The 18,792-nt window shown below is 40.8% G+C and overlaps 1 protein-coding gene across 3 annotated transcripts in view; it reads right to left on the reverse strand.

Moving 5' to 3' along the window:
* Positions 1-202: 202 nt before the first annotated feature.
* KCNMB4 (potassium calcium-activated channel subfamily M regulatory beta subunit 4) overlaps positions 203-18,792 on the reverse strand; it is a 55,775-nt gene continuing 37,185 nt past the window's right edge. Inside the window, exons 3-5 of one of the 3 annotated variants that reach the window (XM_084878924.1) lie at positions 17,768-17,903; positions 884-933; positions 602-722 (exon numbers count right to left, since the gene is read on the reverse strand). In XM_084878924.1, the coding sequence (XP_084735050.1) occupies positions 913-933; positions 17,768-17,903 (157 nt within the window). In that variant the 3' untranslated portion in view covers positions 602-722; positions 884-912. Of the gene's footprint in view, positions 723-883; positions 934-17,767; positions 17,904-18,792 lie in introns of all 3 variants that reach the window. The other 2 variants (XM_084878923.1, XM_084878922.1) reach the window with 2 other exon arrangements.

Genomic DNA, 18,792 nt, shown 5'->3' on the forward strand with positions numbered 1-18,792 from the left:
ACAGAGCAGTATTCCTTTTTCACGCAAAAGTCCAAAATGGTACTCTTTAACAATGGAAACTAAATTATATGGGGAAGACAAGATTTGTGCAGGAATCCTCATCTCCACAACAAAGTTTAGTCTAGCAGAATCAAGAGAAACCCAGAACTTTTTTTTTTTTTAACCCGGATGTTTTAAGGATAAAAAAGAAAATAGAAAAGAACACAGACCATTCTAGTTTAATATTTTTAAATACCATAAATCATAATTTGTATACTACACTGTACAATTATACACTGTGACTTTCAAAAAAATTAACATTTTATCAGATTTTCTGAAATGTATTCCATACAGCTAAGAGCTGGACCCTTTAGCCATGGCTACAACACACAGAACGTTATCTATGAGGTTCTAGGTCTTCCAGTTGTGCCTGTTGCTGCTGCCATCGAGGGAGGAGCCTCTCAGAGACCTCTCACAGCCCCTTCCATCTCCTGCGCCGGGAACAGGCTCTGCAGGCAGATGTGAGCCAATGGGTGCAGCTTCTGTGCTTTGCTTTCCACGCGTCTGCTCCCCTCTAAGAGAACTTGCGCTTCTTCAAGGCTTCTGCCTTCACTGCCAGGCTCTTGGCACAGATGGTCAGGGCCACAATGAGAACGCCCACCACAAATGTCACCAGGGGCCAGAGGAAGCAATGCAGGAGGACAATCTCATCATGTGTGCGATGCAGGAGCACGTCGTCTGGTCTGCAAGACAGTGGAAAAGGAGAAGACGGTGTGGTCAGCTGCCTTGGTGGGGCATTGGAAACTCTTTACAACCCGGAGCCCAGCTTTCTGGCTCAAAGGGAATAAGCACCATTGACTGAAGACGTGGGGACGTCTGCGGAACAGGTAGAAGCTACACTCACCTCCTCCCAGTGCCACACCGGGTTTACAGTTAAATTACAGCGCAATCAACCTGGAAAACCAACGGAGAGACAGCTGAATAGCAGTATTATAACCAAGGATTCACAGAAGAAGCCACAGAGAGACTGGTAAGAAGGGTGGCGATGCAGAGCGGTCTGGCCCCTGCACCCACAAGGGGGCTGAGAAGCCAGAAGGATATCTCGGCTGCAAACAGCCCCTCCTGAGAAATGTGGGGTCTCAACCCCAGGATGGGATTCCCCAACCCAGAGAACCAGAGCCCAGAATAGGAGTCTGCGTAGCACCTGGCAGGGGAAATTAGCTGAGACTCTGTCTACCTGGAAGAGGAAGCAGTCTGTTAGAAACCCAAGTAATCTCTTAAAGGGCCAATGCACAGGATTTTGCTCTTGAACATTCACATGGGGCTCCGGTAGAGAGAAGGTGACTCAGGTCATATGGGAGTCATAAAAAGAAGATTGGGGTGTGTCCCCGAGAAAAGACCTGGAGGGTTACCCACTGAGGTCCCTGTGCTGAGTGCCATCTTCCCAGGGTCCAGTACTCCTATTCTTACACCAGTTTGGGGAGTGCACTAATCCAGGCGACACCACCCTGCCCAGCTCAAGTCCTATAGAAAGGTCTGTTGGCTGCACATAACAGGGACCTTTGATGTGGTCTTTTTCTGGAGAAGCACTAGGTGGACCTTCAGACAGTCACTGAGCTGTGTGACTTTAAAACAGGGGCCAGTCTTGCACCCCCACCAGCAGGCTTGGCAAGCACCATCCCCGGTGAGAGACTCTTTTGGTCTGTCCTCCCAAGAATCAGTTGCCCAACCCTGCTGATCCCAGTTCTGAGGCAGAAGGGAGTGCCGCTCAGAGCTGGGACCTTTGGAGCATGTCTTCCTTGGAGGCTTTTGTCGCGGACTCCGACAGGCACTAGGTTGTGCGGTTAGGGAGCAGGGAAGAAGTGACATGCTTGCCCTCCTCCTGCAGGCTCTGCTAGCACCACCCCAAATGTGAGGCTCTTTTGATCTGTCCTCCTGAGTCCTGGTGGCTCTGCCCAACTAAGCTTGCTCCTGAGAAGGGCTGGCTGGCTGCACCCAACCTGAACCTGCCAGGTGCTTCTCCTGGGGGAGCTAGGGTTGGAGACTCTGGCAGAAACTGAGTGGCATGACTTTGGAGTAGGGGCCACTTTCCCCCCTAATTGAGCTGCTCCCTAAAAAGGAGACCTACGAGGCCCATCTTCCTGACCCAGGTCACCCCACCTTACCAAGTTCATGTCTTGTGTTAGGATCTGTGGGTCATGTCCAGCCTTGGCCCACTCTATCATTTTTCTTCAGAAGGCTCTGAAGGAGGCAACCTCAGGGGATGGCAGAGTAGCTGACAGGTGGAGGTGGACCTCAGGGAGCCTTGGATCTTTTATAGATCTGCCCCTGGCTCAGAGCTGGAGGAAGCTGGTTTTTGTACACAGCTTTGCCCCTTCCACATACACCCAGGCACAGTAGACATAGCCACAAATAGTGAATAACAAAGTAGCTCCAGACAGGTAGCCCAAGGCCAGTAACACATTATGTCTGACATTGACCTACCCTGGAACTTTACCCAAGTGGACCCAGAATCAACACAACCAATGGCTTTACCACCCTGACTTCAGATTAGTGGTACATCCAAAGGGGGATTCCGGCAGGCATCAGATCCTGCTGAGAATAACTTCTCCTTGGGGAACAGCCCCTTCAGAGAGACTCATACACAACGATCGAGGTCTAACCTTATAGTCAGCCAGCATGAAGGTTAACTCCACCCATGAATGATTCAGTAGCATTTGAGATTCAACTACAACTGGAGAGCACACATAACCCATACAAGAGACATTCCTGGTGATGAGGAATATTGCACCTCTGAGCCGCACAAGACACCTACATCATAAAGTCATTATAACAAGTTTGGGAGTCATAACACAGCTACCTAATACACAGAGAAAAATACAAAAGGAAGACAAATGGGGAGACAACGAAATATGCCCCAAATGAAAGAACAAGAGAAATCCCCAGAAAAACAATGAAATGAAATTGAAGCAACCAAATGCAGAGTTTAAAACAATGGTTATAAAAATGCTCAAGGACATTAGAGGAAGAATGGAGGATCTCAGTAAGAACTTAAACAAATAGATAGTAAGCATTAAAAAGGACATAGAGCCAAGACCGGTTTGGCTCAATGGATAGAGCGTCGGCTTGGGGACTGAAGGGTCCCGGGTTCAATTCCAGTCAAGGGCATGTACCTTGGTTGCGGGCATATTCCCAGTATGGGGTGTGCAAGAGGCAGCTGATCGATGACTCTCTCTCATCGATGTTTCTAACTCTCTATCTCTCTCCCTTCCTCTCTGTACAAAATCAATAAAAATATATTTATATTAAAAAAAAAAGGACATAGAAACCATAAAAGTAAATAAAAACCCCGAAACCGGTTTGGCTCAGTGGATAGAGCATCGGTCTGCGGACTGAAAGGTCCCAGGTTCGATTCCGGTCAAGAGCATATATCTTGGTTGCAGGCACATCCCCAGTAGGGGGTGTGCAAGAGGCAGCTGGTCGCTGTTTCTCTCTCATCGATGTTTCTAGCTCTCTATCCTTCTCCCTTCCTCTCTGTAAAAAAAAAAATCAATAAAACATATTTTTTTAAAAATTAAAAAAAATAAAAACCACTCATCAAAAATGAAGAATACAATATTTGAAATGAAGAATACACTAGAAGGAATCAACAGCAAGTTAGAAGAAGCAGAGGATTGAATCAGTAATCTAGAGGACAAGATAATAGAAAACATCCAAGCAGAACAAAAAAAGGAACCTCTGTGACAACATCAAGGATAACAACACCGCATCATTTGGGTACCAGAAGGACAAGAGTCAAGACTCTGAAGAAATAATGGCTAAAAACTTCCCTAATCTGGTGAAGGAAAAAGACACAGAAAGGGGAAGGTTGTGGGGAGAAGGGAAAATTGGGTAAAGAGAGTCAAATATATGGTAATAGAAGGAAACTTGACTTTGGGTGATGAGCACACAATATTGTATTGATATTATTCAAATATCAAATTATAAGACTGCACATCTGAAATTTATATAATGTTATCTCAATAAATAAGAAAAGAAAATTAGCTGGGACCGGGTTTGGCTCAATGGATAGAGCACCGGCTTGGGGACTGAAAGACCCCGGGTTCGATTCCGGTCAAGGGCATGTACCTTGGTTGCGGGCATATCCCCAGTGGGGGGTGTGCAAGAGGCCGCTGATCGATGACTCTCTCTCATCGATGTTTCTGACTCTCTGTCTCTCTCCCTTCCTCTCTGTACAAAATCAATAAAATATATTTTTTTTATAAAAAAAAAAGAAAAGAAAATTAGTAAAACAAAAAAAGAAAGAAAGATAAAAGAAAAAGAAAAAGAAAGAAAAGAAAAATTAGTAGAATAAAATATTATCTTTGATTTTTGTCTTGCCAAACAAGATTTCTCCCTCCCATCCCACAGAGCCTGTTCTATTGGCTAATAAGGAGAGAAAATGGTGACCTCATTTTTAATGCATTAAAATCTCTCTCTTTCTCTCTCTCTCTTTCTTCCTTACCCGAGAATATTTTTCCATTGATTTTTAGAGAGAATGAAAGACAGAGAGAAATATCAATGTGAGAGAAACACATCAATTGATTGCCTCCTGCACAAGCCTTAACTAGGGCCTGGGTTGGGGAGGAGTCTGCAACCAAGGTTAGTGCCCTGGACTGGAATCGAACCTAGAACCCTTTCATTCCACAGGTCAACCCTCTATCCACTGAGCCAAACCACCTAGGGCTGGGAAATTTCTTAAACTAATTAGATTCATGTAAAAATCTTACAGCACTATAATTTACTAGTTTCAATCACATAATGGTAACTGTACCAATCAAGAGACAAGATAATCTACTTCAAAGTACTTTCTCCAAGAGATCCTATAGAGAATAGAAATCCTTCTATATTTATTATTACAAGTTCTTCTGGCTTATCTGAGCAGATAATTTTCCTTTTCATGTAGGCTACTAGGAAGTTAAAATTTTGGCCCATCTATAGGAAGACTCTATGGCTTTTTTTGTGCCAACCAGACCCCTAATGCATTGTCTTATTTTCTTCATATTTCTGATTTATTTTATTTTGCTAAATTCTATCATCCTTTAGATCATTCATTAAACCCTTCTTAGAATACACATATATTAATTATGTACATTTACTGTATAAATAAACTTTGGAAACTTTTTTAATTGTTAAGCTTTACCCATGTTTTTGTGAGAAATTATATATGATGTCATTATAAGAATTTGCATTTATGTATTTTGATAAAATCTAATTTTAAAGTCTGCAAAACTTCATTATCACAATCATAAAATAATTCTGCAACAAAATATCAGTCCTTATGGCATGCCACAGTTATAGCAACATAGCCAAATGACATAATTGTTCCACTTATTTATGCATTCATTGGCTGATTCTTATATATGCCCTCCCTGGAGGTTGAACCCACAACGTTGGAATATCAGCATGATGCTCTATCCAAATGAGCTACCTGGCCAGGGCTTCTCCAAACCTTTTTAATAGGTGACATCTATTTCTGCTCTAAATCTTGTTGATTATTTATAACATGATCTTACTTTTAAAAGTAACCTGAAGTAACAATAAAAACAAGACTTAAGTATAATACAATCCTTAAATTGTCAGTAAAGAGCAAGTACAATTAAGATGGGGGGGAAATAGACATCCCAGGGTTAGAAAAACTCCCGCCTTACGCTTAAGTGGAACTTTCTTCTGAATGTCACAGCACCAAGGAAAAAAGGAGAGATGACATAATTGTCATTTTATTTAGAGAGAGAGAGAGAGAGAGAGAGAGAGAGAGAGAGAGAGAGAGAGATGTGAATTCCTCAAGAACACACTTTTTACTAGGGCTACACTCAATAAGTTAGATTGTGAGCATTTTCCCATAAAATAATCTGTACAACACATTCAAAAAGCCCTCAATAGCAGTTTTACAAACCTGGCTAGTGAAATCATTCGAGGAGTTTCTACAATATTGCTTCCAAGCTCTCAGATCTCCTGAATCAGACTGAGGTTTTAAACAGCTTCCCAGGTGATGCGAATAATTACTCACATCCGGGAATAACTAACTGGAGGCTTTTTAAATACCAAAAAAAATGGTTTTTGAAAATAACTGAAGAGCAACCATTCCAGACTGAAATAACTGAGGAGCATTCTATGTTACTGGTTGAAAGGAGTCTTCTGTCAGCTTAATTCCTGTCAAGGAAGTGGCATAATGATATTTTATAACGAAAACCAAAGATCCCTGACATGTATTCATTCCTGCATAACTCTGCTTGGAATTGGGTTTCAGAAAGTCTTTGAACGTTTTCTATAAAAGTCTCAAATATAAAAAGGAGTTTCAATCAAAATGCCACAGGTGAGAGCCGACTATATTATAGAAGACTTTCAGGTAGAAATTGCTAATCATTGATACCTAATCTACAAAACCTCGATGCCAGTATTATGAAATGTTTTATTTTTAGCAAGACTTATGCTATGGGCTTTCTAAAAGGTGACTGGATTAGCTTTGGCCAGGTTGCTCAGTCCCCATGCACTAAAAGCTTGTAGGTTCAATTCCTGGTCAGGGCACATACCTAAGGCCACATACCTCAGGGTGCATAGGGAGGCAACCAATTGACGTTCTCTCTCACATCAGTGTTTCTCTCTCTCTTTCCCTCCCTCCCTCTCTCTCTAAAAGTCAATAAAAACATATCCTTGGGTGAGGATTAAAATGCACCTCAGGAAAATATCTGACCTGATTAATAATTTTTAAAAATCTTTTTTCTACCAAGAGATGTTGAAGATTGGCTGATAATAACATTAATTTTGGCATAATTGAGCTATCCTTATGGACATAGTTATCCAATGTGCTTAGTTGCTGTTTGAAGCAATCCTAAGACCTTTTCAAGAGAAGAGGAAGGTATGTTTGCCTTTGCAGGTGACCACAGGAAGACATGTGAACAGCTAGTCTTAGTTCAGAAAAATAGTCTGGAAGCTGGGTCAGGTTCTGTTATAAATTACAGTACAAACACAGGGATGAGAACAGAGGTCCTTTGCAGTACTTTGTATGGTGATTTGCTCTGTCATGAGTCCAGTTTTGCCCACTGGACTTCAGGCCAGCAATGACACTCTGATAAGGGCTTTTAAAAACTCGGGAGGTATTTTATCAAGATCATGGCTTTTGCTGAAACCGGTTTGGCTCAGTGGATAGAGCTTCGGCCTGCTGACTGAAAGGTCCCGGGTTCGATTCCGGTCAAGGGCATGTACCTTGGTTGCGGCACATCCCCGGTAGGGGATGTGCAGGAGGCAGCTGGTCGATGTCTCTCTCTCATCGATGTTTCTAGCACTCTATCTCTCTCCCTTCCTCTCTGTAAAAAATCAATAAAATATATTTAAAAAAGAAAAAAAAAAGATCATGGCTTTCCTCTACAGATGCCTCCTATCTCTAGGTGAAAGGCTGATTATGGATCTATAAATGTTATACATATCCTTACATTTGCTTAACTAGTTTTTCCAATTAGGTGAACTTAGAGTGTAGTAATGTTTAATTGTATAAAAGTTCTTCCTCAAACTTGCCTATTCTTCATGGAGGAAATGAAGCCCCAAGCCTGCCATTTCTGGAGAGAAAAATTTGCATTCAACGTTGGCAAGATAGATAGCAAACCTGCAAACCAAGAGGATACTTATGACTTTTTTGCCTTAACAACAACAACAATAAAAGCAAACCAATGACTATTTTATGCTAGAGTCAGTTTGACATTAAAAAAATTTTTTTTTTAAATTATAAATCTTTTGCTGATCTTCCACTGGAAAAAAAAATGGAAAGAGAGCCTAGATATTCTTACATTACCTCCCTTTCCTCTTCCACCCACCTCTGCAGACTGCTTGGGAAGAGTCACCTGTGTCAGTGACTGAACGCCGGGGAGCATGACTTTCCGTCTACTGAGTTCATCAAAGACGTGAAGGATTTCATAAAGTAGATAGCAATCTTGATTCAGCAATTTCTGACCTTTTCTTAAGAAAGTATTATTGTTCTTCAGAGTAATTGGGTCTGTGGTGTCTCTGAATCACCAGGAAATTTATTGCAAATAGGGCTATAAGTGTTTTCTGGCCAAAATGCTTTAATTTAAGATTTACTAAGCAGAAATATACTAGAAAAATACATTCTTCTATTTGAGACAAAGATTACTCTCATAGTAGTTCTCACTTTGTTTACTTATTTTGTGGTTCCATTTTTACAGTGAAAATTCAATACTATTTGAAATTAGTGTGGGAAGGATGGATTTAAAAAATATATATATTTTATTGTTTTTTTACAGAGAGGAAGGGAGAGAGCTAGAGAGCTAGAAACACCAATGAGAGAGAAGCATCGATCAGCTGCCTCTTGCACACCCCCTACTGGGGATGTGCCCACAACCAAGGTACATGCCCTTGACCAGAATCGAACCCGGGGCCTTTCAGTCTGCAGGCCGATGCTCTATCCACTGAGCCAAACCGGTTTTGGCTATCCAAAGATTCTTGATTCTCTTTTACTTGGATCTGTCATGATGCTATATGTCACTAGTGAAAGAGTAAAAGAGAATAAAACGGGGCAGAGAAAACTTATTATGCTTAGCAGATATCTTGCAGAAAGCTACAGCCTTGAGCACAGCACAGCTCAGATAACCAGAAGACACCTGGCGTGGAAGGAGCCAAGGATGGACCAGACCCTTACCTCAGCAGAGCACTTGCAGCAAAAATTAATGAAAACCTCTCTCTCCCTGCTCGCTTTGCTGATGCCTTTCTTGGTCTCAGCCCACCTGCACCCAGGTGGTCGGAATACAATCTTTTTTGATACATTATGGCCTCATGTCATAGGTGCGACACCCTGGCCCACTCGGAACCTTTCAACTGGTAATTCTCCACATTCATTTTAGCCACAATCTTATGCCACATCATGAACTTTTTCTCTATTAACTATCCTTTAAATTTTTTTTTTTTAATTCCAAATTTAAAAATTGAGGTAGAGTTTTCACGCAGAGAAATTCAGAGTGAGTAATGGGGGCAGATCTTTGTGTCATTTTCATACTTCTATTTCATTTTAAAAAGTCAGTGTTACAATTTCTATCAAACCTGCAATTTTCCATACATTTATTCTTCTCATAAAAGTCAATACTGCATTATTGAATCAGATTTTAGTCAGAAATGAGGACATTTAAGGGTGGGCCATTGTTCCCAAGGGAAGTTTCTCAGAACCCATGTTCTATCAATGGAGAATAATGCTTACACCTGGAGAAACTGCCTCAGGAAATGGAAATGTTGACTTACGAAGTTAATGCTTAAAATATCCTTCTGTTTCTCAATTCCTTATTTAGAGGAATTAATTCTTGAACATCAAAAAGTGCTTGCTACCCTGGCTGGTGTGGCTCAGTTGGTTGGATACCCTCCCATGTACCAAAATGTTTCCTGTTTGATTTCCAGGTAAGGCACATGTCCAGGTTTCAGGTTAAGTCCTGGGTCAGGGCACATAGGAGTCATAGTCCACTCTCACATCAATGTTTATTTCTCTCCCTCTGTCTCTCCTTCTCCCTCACCTCTTCCCTTCCTCTCTCTTTAGAAATCCTTTTTTAAGGTGCCTGTTGTGATCCAGCATGTCTGAGGATATTCCCAGAAAAGCCAGGGGCTGGAAGGAACTAAAAACAACAGCACTAACTACACCAGGACATCCCAGCATCCTCACTGGTTAAGACAAAAACAACAGGACCCCATATCCACTTTGTGAAGCAAAGCACCAAAGTGGAAAGAGTTCTCCTTATAGAAAAGGCTACAAACACTGAAAGGATAATCACTGAGCGAAATTATTATGTGCCCTTTTCTCAAAATCTTCAAAATCAGGGTTGAGATTCCCTTTGAAATTAAATTAGATCCACATCCAAAGGGTTAAACCTGAGTAAGTGTCTTCTAGGCCCATTCACTGCCACGATTCTGAGATCCTAGTGTTCATACCGCTCAACTGTTCCAGGTGAAGGGAGTCATAGCCTGTACCCTGCATAGGAACTGCACACAGAGACTCTTTTGAAACGTCACTTAACAACCACATTTTGTATCATTTCCCTAAGCTGAGTCATGCTCCCAGCCCTCCCTCCAGGCAAAAGAGATACAGAAGCTATAGCAGGAGACAGAATCACAGATCACACACTTGCACCGTGGGTGTGAGAAACCGTTTCCAGGGAGAAAATGAGAAACATACTGATGCACCCAAAATATGCATGCACGCAAGGATTCCATTGGGCGCCTGTTAGGCTGGCAAGGGCTTCGGAATTTGGTTCTCAAGGCTATGAGGCGGGTAAGGGATCCCCCAAATGTCAATGCATCTTCTTGCCGTCTGAACAAGATGGGGCATATTGTGTGCAGATGAAAACTAGCATTTACAAGGAGGCCGAGAAACATTTCCCCCACGATTTCTGACATAACATCCAGATGGCAGAGGTTCCTTAACTAGTAAAAACAGAAGTGGGGGGCAGAGCGACCAGGGTTGGCTCACCAACCCATGGCTCAAACGCAAATGCCCCTGCTAAGAACAATGGTCTCAGCAGGTCTGCCCAACGCCACAAAGCCTGCATTTTCCCCCACAGTGGTTCCCATACCAAAAAAGAGCATCGCACTGTGCTAAGCTCGAGGTGGGAGCTCAGTACGTGACAGTGGAATAAGAAGGGGATGAAATCCAGAGCCACAGAGTTTCAATTAAACAAATGTTGGGAGTGGGAGGAGGGGGGTCTCCAACTTCCTATGAATTCTCTCAAGCCTACATATATAGGGTGTCCTCAAAAACTGTGTAACACATTTTGAACAATTATAAAGGTCGTCTTTATTAAAATACATTTCATTTTCAAAATTGAAATTTTGATATTAAAGTGTGTATACATTTGGGGGGCACCCTCTATTTGTTTGAAATCATAAATATTATGTATGTATTTGTATAAACAGCTATGTGCATTTGCTTGTGCTTTTACTGACTACGCCAACTATCTACATACTGTATATAAAAGTCTAATATGCAAAGTGTCACAGCAGAAATTCAACCAGGAGTTCTATCACATGCTATGACATACGTTGACCACCAGGAGGCAGCACGGAATGAAAGAAGGCCCTGGCTGGCAGCTGGAAGGCCCTGATTGCGGGCCAGGCCTAGGGACCCTACCCTCGTGCACTGGGCCTCTAGTTTTCAGATAATTTCCAAGAGAAAGTGATCATGTTCACTATTATTTTTTTGTCATTACAAAATGAATTTTCTTTTCTTCCTACTTAGTTATTTTACAACCTCTCTCTAGCCCAGCCAACCAACTCACATGCATGTAACTACTATCTCTTGTGGCTCCTGTCTCTCAGCCCACCTGCCCTGCCCCTGCTTAGGTGCCTTCCCCTCTGTGAGATGCCTCCCAACCCTGCTACTCCTAGAGAGGTCGCCGTCACAGACCCAGCGGGCCAGGAAGTGCTGCCAGCACTATTATGCCCAGACCAAAGGAGCCCCAGCAGGCGAAGAGACATTCTATTTCTTTCTAAAGCTCTGAAAAAGCCCCTGTAACTCATCCCACAGCAATTCATTCCACAATTACTCTCAGGAAATCACCATTCATGTCTGATTAGGTTAAGGCCCATTCCCTATAATTAGGTCCTCAAGGAAGAAAAATCAGCCAGTTGACACAGTGTAGTGTTTTCTATACCTCCCGTGCCAGTATGGCTCCATTCTTTTGGCAACTGTGAAGAAAGGATATGAAGAATGTATCCTGAGTGGAGGCAAGGAGAATCGCATATCTTTTTTATTATGAGAGCGTGAAGGAAACAGGGATACTTCTTATTATCATACTGTCATTCTAGAAGTCTCTCACTTGTTAAAAACTCATGTTATTAAAATGCATTATGCACCAAACAGTTATTTTATTACTTAAATACTTAGCTAAGTATATACATTTTGCTGCTACCCATAGAAAGAAATAGGCTAGCACAGTGGTCGGCAAACTCATTTAGTCAACAGAGCTAAATATAAACAGTACAACGACTAAAATTTCCTTTTAGAGCCAAATTTTTAAACTTAAACTTCTTCTAACGCCACTTCTTCAAAATAGACTAGCCCAGGCCATGGTATTTTGTGGAAGAGCCACTCAAGGGGCCAAAGAGCCTCATGTGGCTCGCGAGCCACAGTTTGCCAACCACGGGGCTAGCATTTCTGTCCAGGGTAGGAATGACTCACTCATCCCAAACCCTAAATTACGCTGTAAAGTTTTGTCAGAGTTCGTCAAGGAATTGTTTCTCTTGGTAAAAATGCACTGAAGAGATATTGAAATACTTCTGCACAATAAAATTAGCCAGATTAATTGTGAAACTCTTTTCCTAACTGTTAAGTTGCTTATGAATATATGTTTGGAGAACAAAAGTATTCAAGAAAAATATGCATAACAATTAAAGTAATGAATTATGGTACAATAATAGAATTTTTAAAACTTGAGCCATTAAAAAGACCCTATCAGTCAATCTTGAAGTTTCTCTTGGATATGACAATAACTTAACTTTTACTGTAGTAGCATGTGACATTCAAAATTCAAGAACATACAAGTGAATAGTCATCACATGGTTGGACTAAATATAAAAGAGTATGAAAATCACTAAACATTGCAGGCCTGAGTACTGTTGAGGAAAGTTGTTTTATATTCCTCTGACATAGATTAATATTAATGTCCCACATAGGGGCCACTCCTGCAGTGACAGTGTGTGGAACAAAGCTTCTATGGCCCAAGACAGACATGTATTGTAACTAGGAAATAAACTCTCATTATTATGACCTACTGAGATTTTCAGGTTGTTACTACAGCACAAATTAACCTGAGCTGACGGCAATGCACAGGTATAGACTGGGGATGCTACATCTTCACAAAGTAAACAGCCTGATGGTCAACATTAATACTCTCTTAATCTGAAGCACAGAAAACAGTTTATAGATGCACACTTGCACATTTTAAAAGACTTTCATGGTACTCAGTTCCCTTCCATTCAGCCACTCAACAATGTTCACAGAACACCAACAATGTTCGCAGAACACCTACAATGTTCGCAGAACACCTACAATGTTCGCAGAACACCTATAATGTTCGCAGAACACCAACAATGTTAGCAGAACACCTACAATGTTCGCAGAACACCTACAATGTTCGCAGCACACCTACAATGCGGCGGGCACCAGGGCCATACCGTCGTGTTGGCTCTCACTAGCCAGCCGTCAGCTGGAGGGCACAGCACGTCAGCTCCTGTCTGTATTCCCATTTTCCAGCACAATGCTGAGCACATGTCCTAGGTGCCGGGAAAATGTTTGTTGTTTACTAAGATACATTTTAAATGCAGTGAATGTTTGCACACAGTGCCTACGTAATAAAAGAGAAGTACTTAAGTGTGCCTGGGAAAACCAAAAGGATTTATCTTTTGAGCAGACATGGAAGAACAGGAGTTTATAGTCAAGTTTCTTTGGGGGAAATACAGCACATACAAAGGCACACATGTTTTGGCCTGGCATTTCATATTTCTGTGCCACTAATGGTACACTTAAAGAATATTCTAGTAGCAATCACATTCATCAGATTTAATCGGGTCCTTTTTTAAAAAATATATTTTATTGCCGAAGCCGGTTTGGCTCAGTGGTAGAGTGTTGGTCTGCGAACTGAAAGGCCCCATGTTCGATTCCGGTCAAGGGCATGTACCTTGGTTGCAGGCACATTCCTGGTAGGGGGTGTGCAAGAGGCAGCTGGTCAATGTTTCTCTCTCATCGACGTTTCTAGCTCTCTAGCTCTCTCCCTTTCTCTCTGTTAAAAAATCAATAAAATATATATTTTTTAAAAAAGACTGAGGTCCTAAAGGTTTAAAAAAAAAAAAAAAAAATATATATATATATATATATATATATATATATATATTATTGATTTTTTACAGAGAGGAAGGGAGAGGGATAGAGAGCTAGAAACATTGAGAAGAAAGAAACATCGACAAGCTGCCTCCTGCACACCCCCCACTGGGGATGTGCCTGCAGCCAAGGTACATGCCCTTGGCCAGAATCGAACCTGGGACCCTTCAGTCCGCAGGCTGATGCTCTATCCACTGAGCCAAACCGGTTTTGGCAATCAAGTCCTTTATGTGATCTTATCCCAATGTAGGCTGAAATTATGGATGATGTCAGTAGCAATACAACACAGTGGTTAAAACATGGACTCTGGAGGCACAGCACACAGGTTTGAATCCTGTTTCTACTACTTTCCAACTGAGTGATTTGAGCAAGTTGCTTAACCTCTCTGTGCTTTGTTCCCTCATGTGTAAAATCAACATTATGACAATAATGCTTTGTAGGGGTGTTGTGCGATTCAATGAAAATTCAACTCAAAGTATAAAATACCTAAATAGTTTCTGGGATAGAGTAAGAACTATATGAAAGTGTTGGTTACTACAGGATAACACCAGAGAAAAATCTCCAGTGAAATAATCAAGCCTCTGTGTATGATCCAGTCCTTCTCAATCTTTTTATCAATAACTTGGATAAGGGAATTAAGGTCCTTTTAATTTACAGTTAGGATAACATTTTATGATGTAAGGAATAACAAAGATGATGCATTCCACAATCAAGATTCAAAATAATCATAAGAGAATGGAACAATCAGTAAAAAAGCAACAATATGCATTTACTATATGGGAATAAAATGTCATGTTTTTGCATTTAAATCTAGTACACCACTCACACAAATTTAGGAATGGAGATGAACCTGCTTTAAGAGTGAATGTGGAGGAAGTAAGTTTATTAATTAAAAGCTCCATATGAATCAACAGCATGTTGTGATTGCCAAAAAAGTAATCCCCACAGCCAACATCATACTCAATAGGCAAAAACTACAAGTGTTCACCTTAAGACAGAGAACAAGACAGGGCTGTCTGCTTTCACCACCTTTATTCAACATAGTACTGAAAGCCCTAGCCACAGCAACCAGACAAAAAGAAGCAATAAAAGGCATCCAAATTGGAAAGGAAGAAGTAAAACTGTCATTATTTGCAGATAAAATGATACTGTATATAGAGAACCCTAACGATTCCAACAGAAAACTACTAAAAGTGGTGACTGAATTCAGTAAAGTCATAGGATACAAAATAAATATCCAGTTGCATTTTTATATACAAAGTAGAGGCCCAGTGCATGAAATTTGTGCATGGGGAGGGGTTCCCCTCAGCCCAGCCTGCACCCTCTCCAATCTGGGACCCCTCGGGGGATGTCCAACTGCTGGTTTAGGCCCAATCGTGGGTGCCTAACTGCCTCTGCCCCTGCCACCATGGCTTTATCCAAAAGAACTTCAGACATCTGGTCAATCTGGTCTAATTAGCATATTACCCTTGTATTAGTATAGATAATGAACTATCAGAAAGAGAAACTAAGAAAACATTCCCATTCACCATTGCTTCAAAAAGAATAAAATACCTAGGAATAAATTTAACCAAGGATGTAAACGACTTGTACTTGGAAAAATATTAAGACACTGACAAATGAAAATGAAGAAGATACAAGTAAGTGGAAGCCTATACCATGTTCATGGATACAAAGAACTAATATCATTAAGATGTCCATACTATCCAAAACAATCTTCAGATTCAGTGTAATTCCTATCAAGATACCAATGGTGCATTTATAGAACTACTACTCCAAATTTTTAGAACAAAATTCCAAAAATTTATATAGAACTATCAAAGACCCCAAATAGCAATAGCGATCTTGACAAGAATGAAGTTGAGGGAATCATGCTACCTAATATCAAATTGGGTGTTGAACTCAATCAGAGAAGGGGCCAAAATCTAAAATCCAGCCTAAATCACGGGCCGAATGGTTTACTGAACAGTCATAAACTGACAATGTCATAAACTGACAGTGGAGTGCAGTGATGACAGCGCGGTGCGGGCCACATTGCAAGGCCTGGCGGGCTGGATTTGGCCCGCGGGCCTTGTGTTTGACACATGTGTTGTACTACAAGGCCATAGTGATCAAAACAGCATGGTACTAGCATAAAAGCAGACATATAAATCAATGGAACAGAATAGAGATCCCATAAATAAATGCACACATTTAAAGTTAATTAATATTTGATAAAGGAGACAAAATATACAATGGAGCAAACACATCTATTCAATAATTGGTGTTGGAAATATTGGACAAATATATGCAAAGAAGATGAAACTAGACCACCATCTTTTACCACACACTAAAATAAACTCAAATGGAGTAAAGACTTTAATGTTAGACTTAAAACCATAAAAATCCTAGAAGAAAACACAAGCAGTAAAATCTTGGATATTTTTGGCAGCAATATCTTCCTCGGGTAAGGGAAACAAAAGTAAAAATAAACTAAAAGTTTATGCACAGCAAAGGAAACCATCAACAAAATGAAAAGACCCCAGCTTCAGTGGCTCAGTGGTTGAGCGTTGACCTATGAACCAGGAAGTCAAATCCTGGTCAGGGAATATGCCCAGGTTGCAGGCTTGATCCCCAATCATGCAGAAGGTAACTGACCAATGATTTTCTCTCATCATTTATGTTTCTATCTCTCTCTCCCTCTCCCTTCCTCTCTGAAATCAATAAAAAGAACATGTTTAAAAATAAAAACACTAAGAGAACATATTTGCAGATACATCTGCTAAGGGGTTAATATATAAAATGTATCAAGAACCTATAAAGTTCAACACACAAAAACACAAACAATCCAATTAAAAAAATGGACAAAGGACCTGAATAGACACTTCTCCAAAGAGGATATACAGATGGCCAATAAATTTATGAAAAGATGTTCAATGTCATTAATAATCAGGGAAATGAAATTAAAACCATAATGAGATACTGGCTCATATCTATCAAAATGGCTGTCATAAATAAATCAACAAACAATGCCGAAACCGGTTTGGCTCAGCGGTAGAGTGTCAGTCTGCGGACTGAAAGGTCCCAGGTTCGATTCTGGTCAAGGGCATGTACGTTGGTTGCGGGCATATCCCCGGTAGGGGGTGTGCAAGAGGCAGTTGGTCGATGTTTCTCTCTCATCGATGTTTCTAGCTCTCTATTCTCTCCCTTCCTCTCTGTAAAAAATCAATAAAAATACATTTAAAATAAATAAATAAATAAATAAATAAATCAACAAACAAATATTGGAGAAAGGGGAAACCTCATGCACTGATGGCAGAAATGCAGATTGGTGCAGCCACCATGGAGAGCAGTATGGAGTTACCACAAAAAATTAAAAATGGAATTGCCATATGATCTGCTGGAGGGATCCTGCTCACTCCACAGACTCCAGGAAGAGACTGCAGGAGGTTGGCTCCAGGGCATGTCCAGCCCACCTGCCACCTTCTAATTAATTTCCTTTCAATGTGCACGAATCTGTGCACCAGGTCATTAGTATACATATAATATTAATTTGCCATTTCAGCCATTTAAAATATACAATTTAGTGGTGTTCATTATATTCACAAGGCTGTGCAACCACCACCATTATTATTTCCAACATGTTGTAATCACCCCAAATGGAAACTCGGTAGCCATTAAGCAGGACCTTCCATTTCCCACTTTCCCCAGTCCCTGTTAACCTCTACTTGACTTGCTAGTTCTATGCATGTGCCTGTGTTAGCTATTTCTCAAGATAGATTATTGACAAGTAAAAGTGTTTGGAAATGGAATGGGCTTCTTCATGGGGGTGGTGATGTCCGTTGTCACACCAGAGTTGTAAGAGAATGGAAAAACCCACTTTTCGTTGTGGCAGGGATTTACTTCGGGTTGGAGTGAATGACTGAAAGAAGTCTCCCAGATTCGAGAGGCTGTGAGAATAGCAACGCCACAATCCACTCTCCAGGTGTTAGCGGCTAGTCCTGGCCCCATTTTATCCAAGATGAAACTGAGGCGAGTGCTGTTGGGTAAGTAGCCCAAGGTCATGCACTGAGTCACACAGAGAGCTATGGATAGCACAGAAGTCTCCTGATGCTCGGCCCTGCCCTGCATTCCATCTTCTGTCAGCGCTGCACTCTGCGACCTACTTGTCCTCTAGTTCAGTGTTTTTCAACCTTTTTTGGGCAAAGGCACACTTGTTTCATGAAAAAAATCACGAGGCACACCACCATTAGAAAATGTTAAAAAAATTTAACTCTGTGCCTATATTGACTATATATAAAGTAATTCTCTTGAATAGGAATCAAATAAACACAAAGAAAGTATTTTATAATTACTTTATTATGAAATATTAAGTAAACAAAATAGTGAAAAATTATAAAATTCTTGTCTTGTCTGCACCTACGGCACACCAGGCAACACTAGTGTGCCGCGGAACAGCGGTTGAAAAACGCTGCTCTAGTTCTTATAGCTTTCCTTCCAAATCCCCTCGGGGCTCTGTTTAATGGCAGGAAACACTATCTTAAATGAAAAGTGGATAATAACATCAAACTATTAACTTGATTGCCACGAAGTTAAGAGCTGTTAGAAAACTAATTTGCAAGCATAAAAACCCTTTGAATAACATTAGAAAGCAGATCATCAAACTTAGATCAACAACATTTGTGGAATGTATCGAAGTGAGACTTCAAATAACACCAGGATGGATTCCGTGCCTGTCCCATAGCATCCTGGAGAAGCCACAACAATGGCTGCTTTTTTTTTTTTTTTTTTTTTTTTTTTTTAAGTACAGAGTTTGAGACCAAAGGGAGCCTTCAATTCTGATGCAATGTCTCTAAATATGGAACTAGACACAAATGTAGATGGAAAAACTCAATTTGAATAAAATTCTGGATACACTGTTTTGTTTT

Source organism: Pipistrellus hanaki, assembly GCF_964339955.1.
Source record: "Pipistrellus hanaki genome assembly, chromosome: 3".
Taxonomy (NCBI): domain Eukaryota; kingdom Metazoa; phylum Chordata; class Mammalia; order Chiroptera; family Vespertilionidae; genus Pipistrellus; species Pipistrellus hanaki.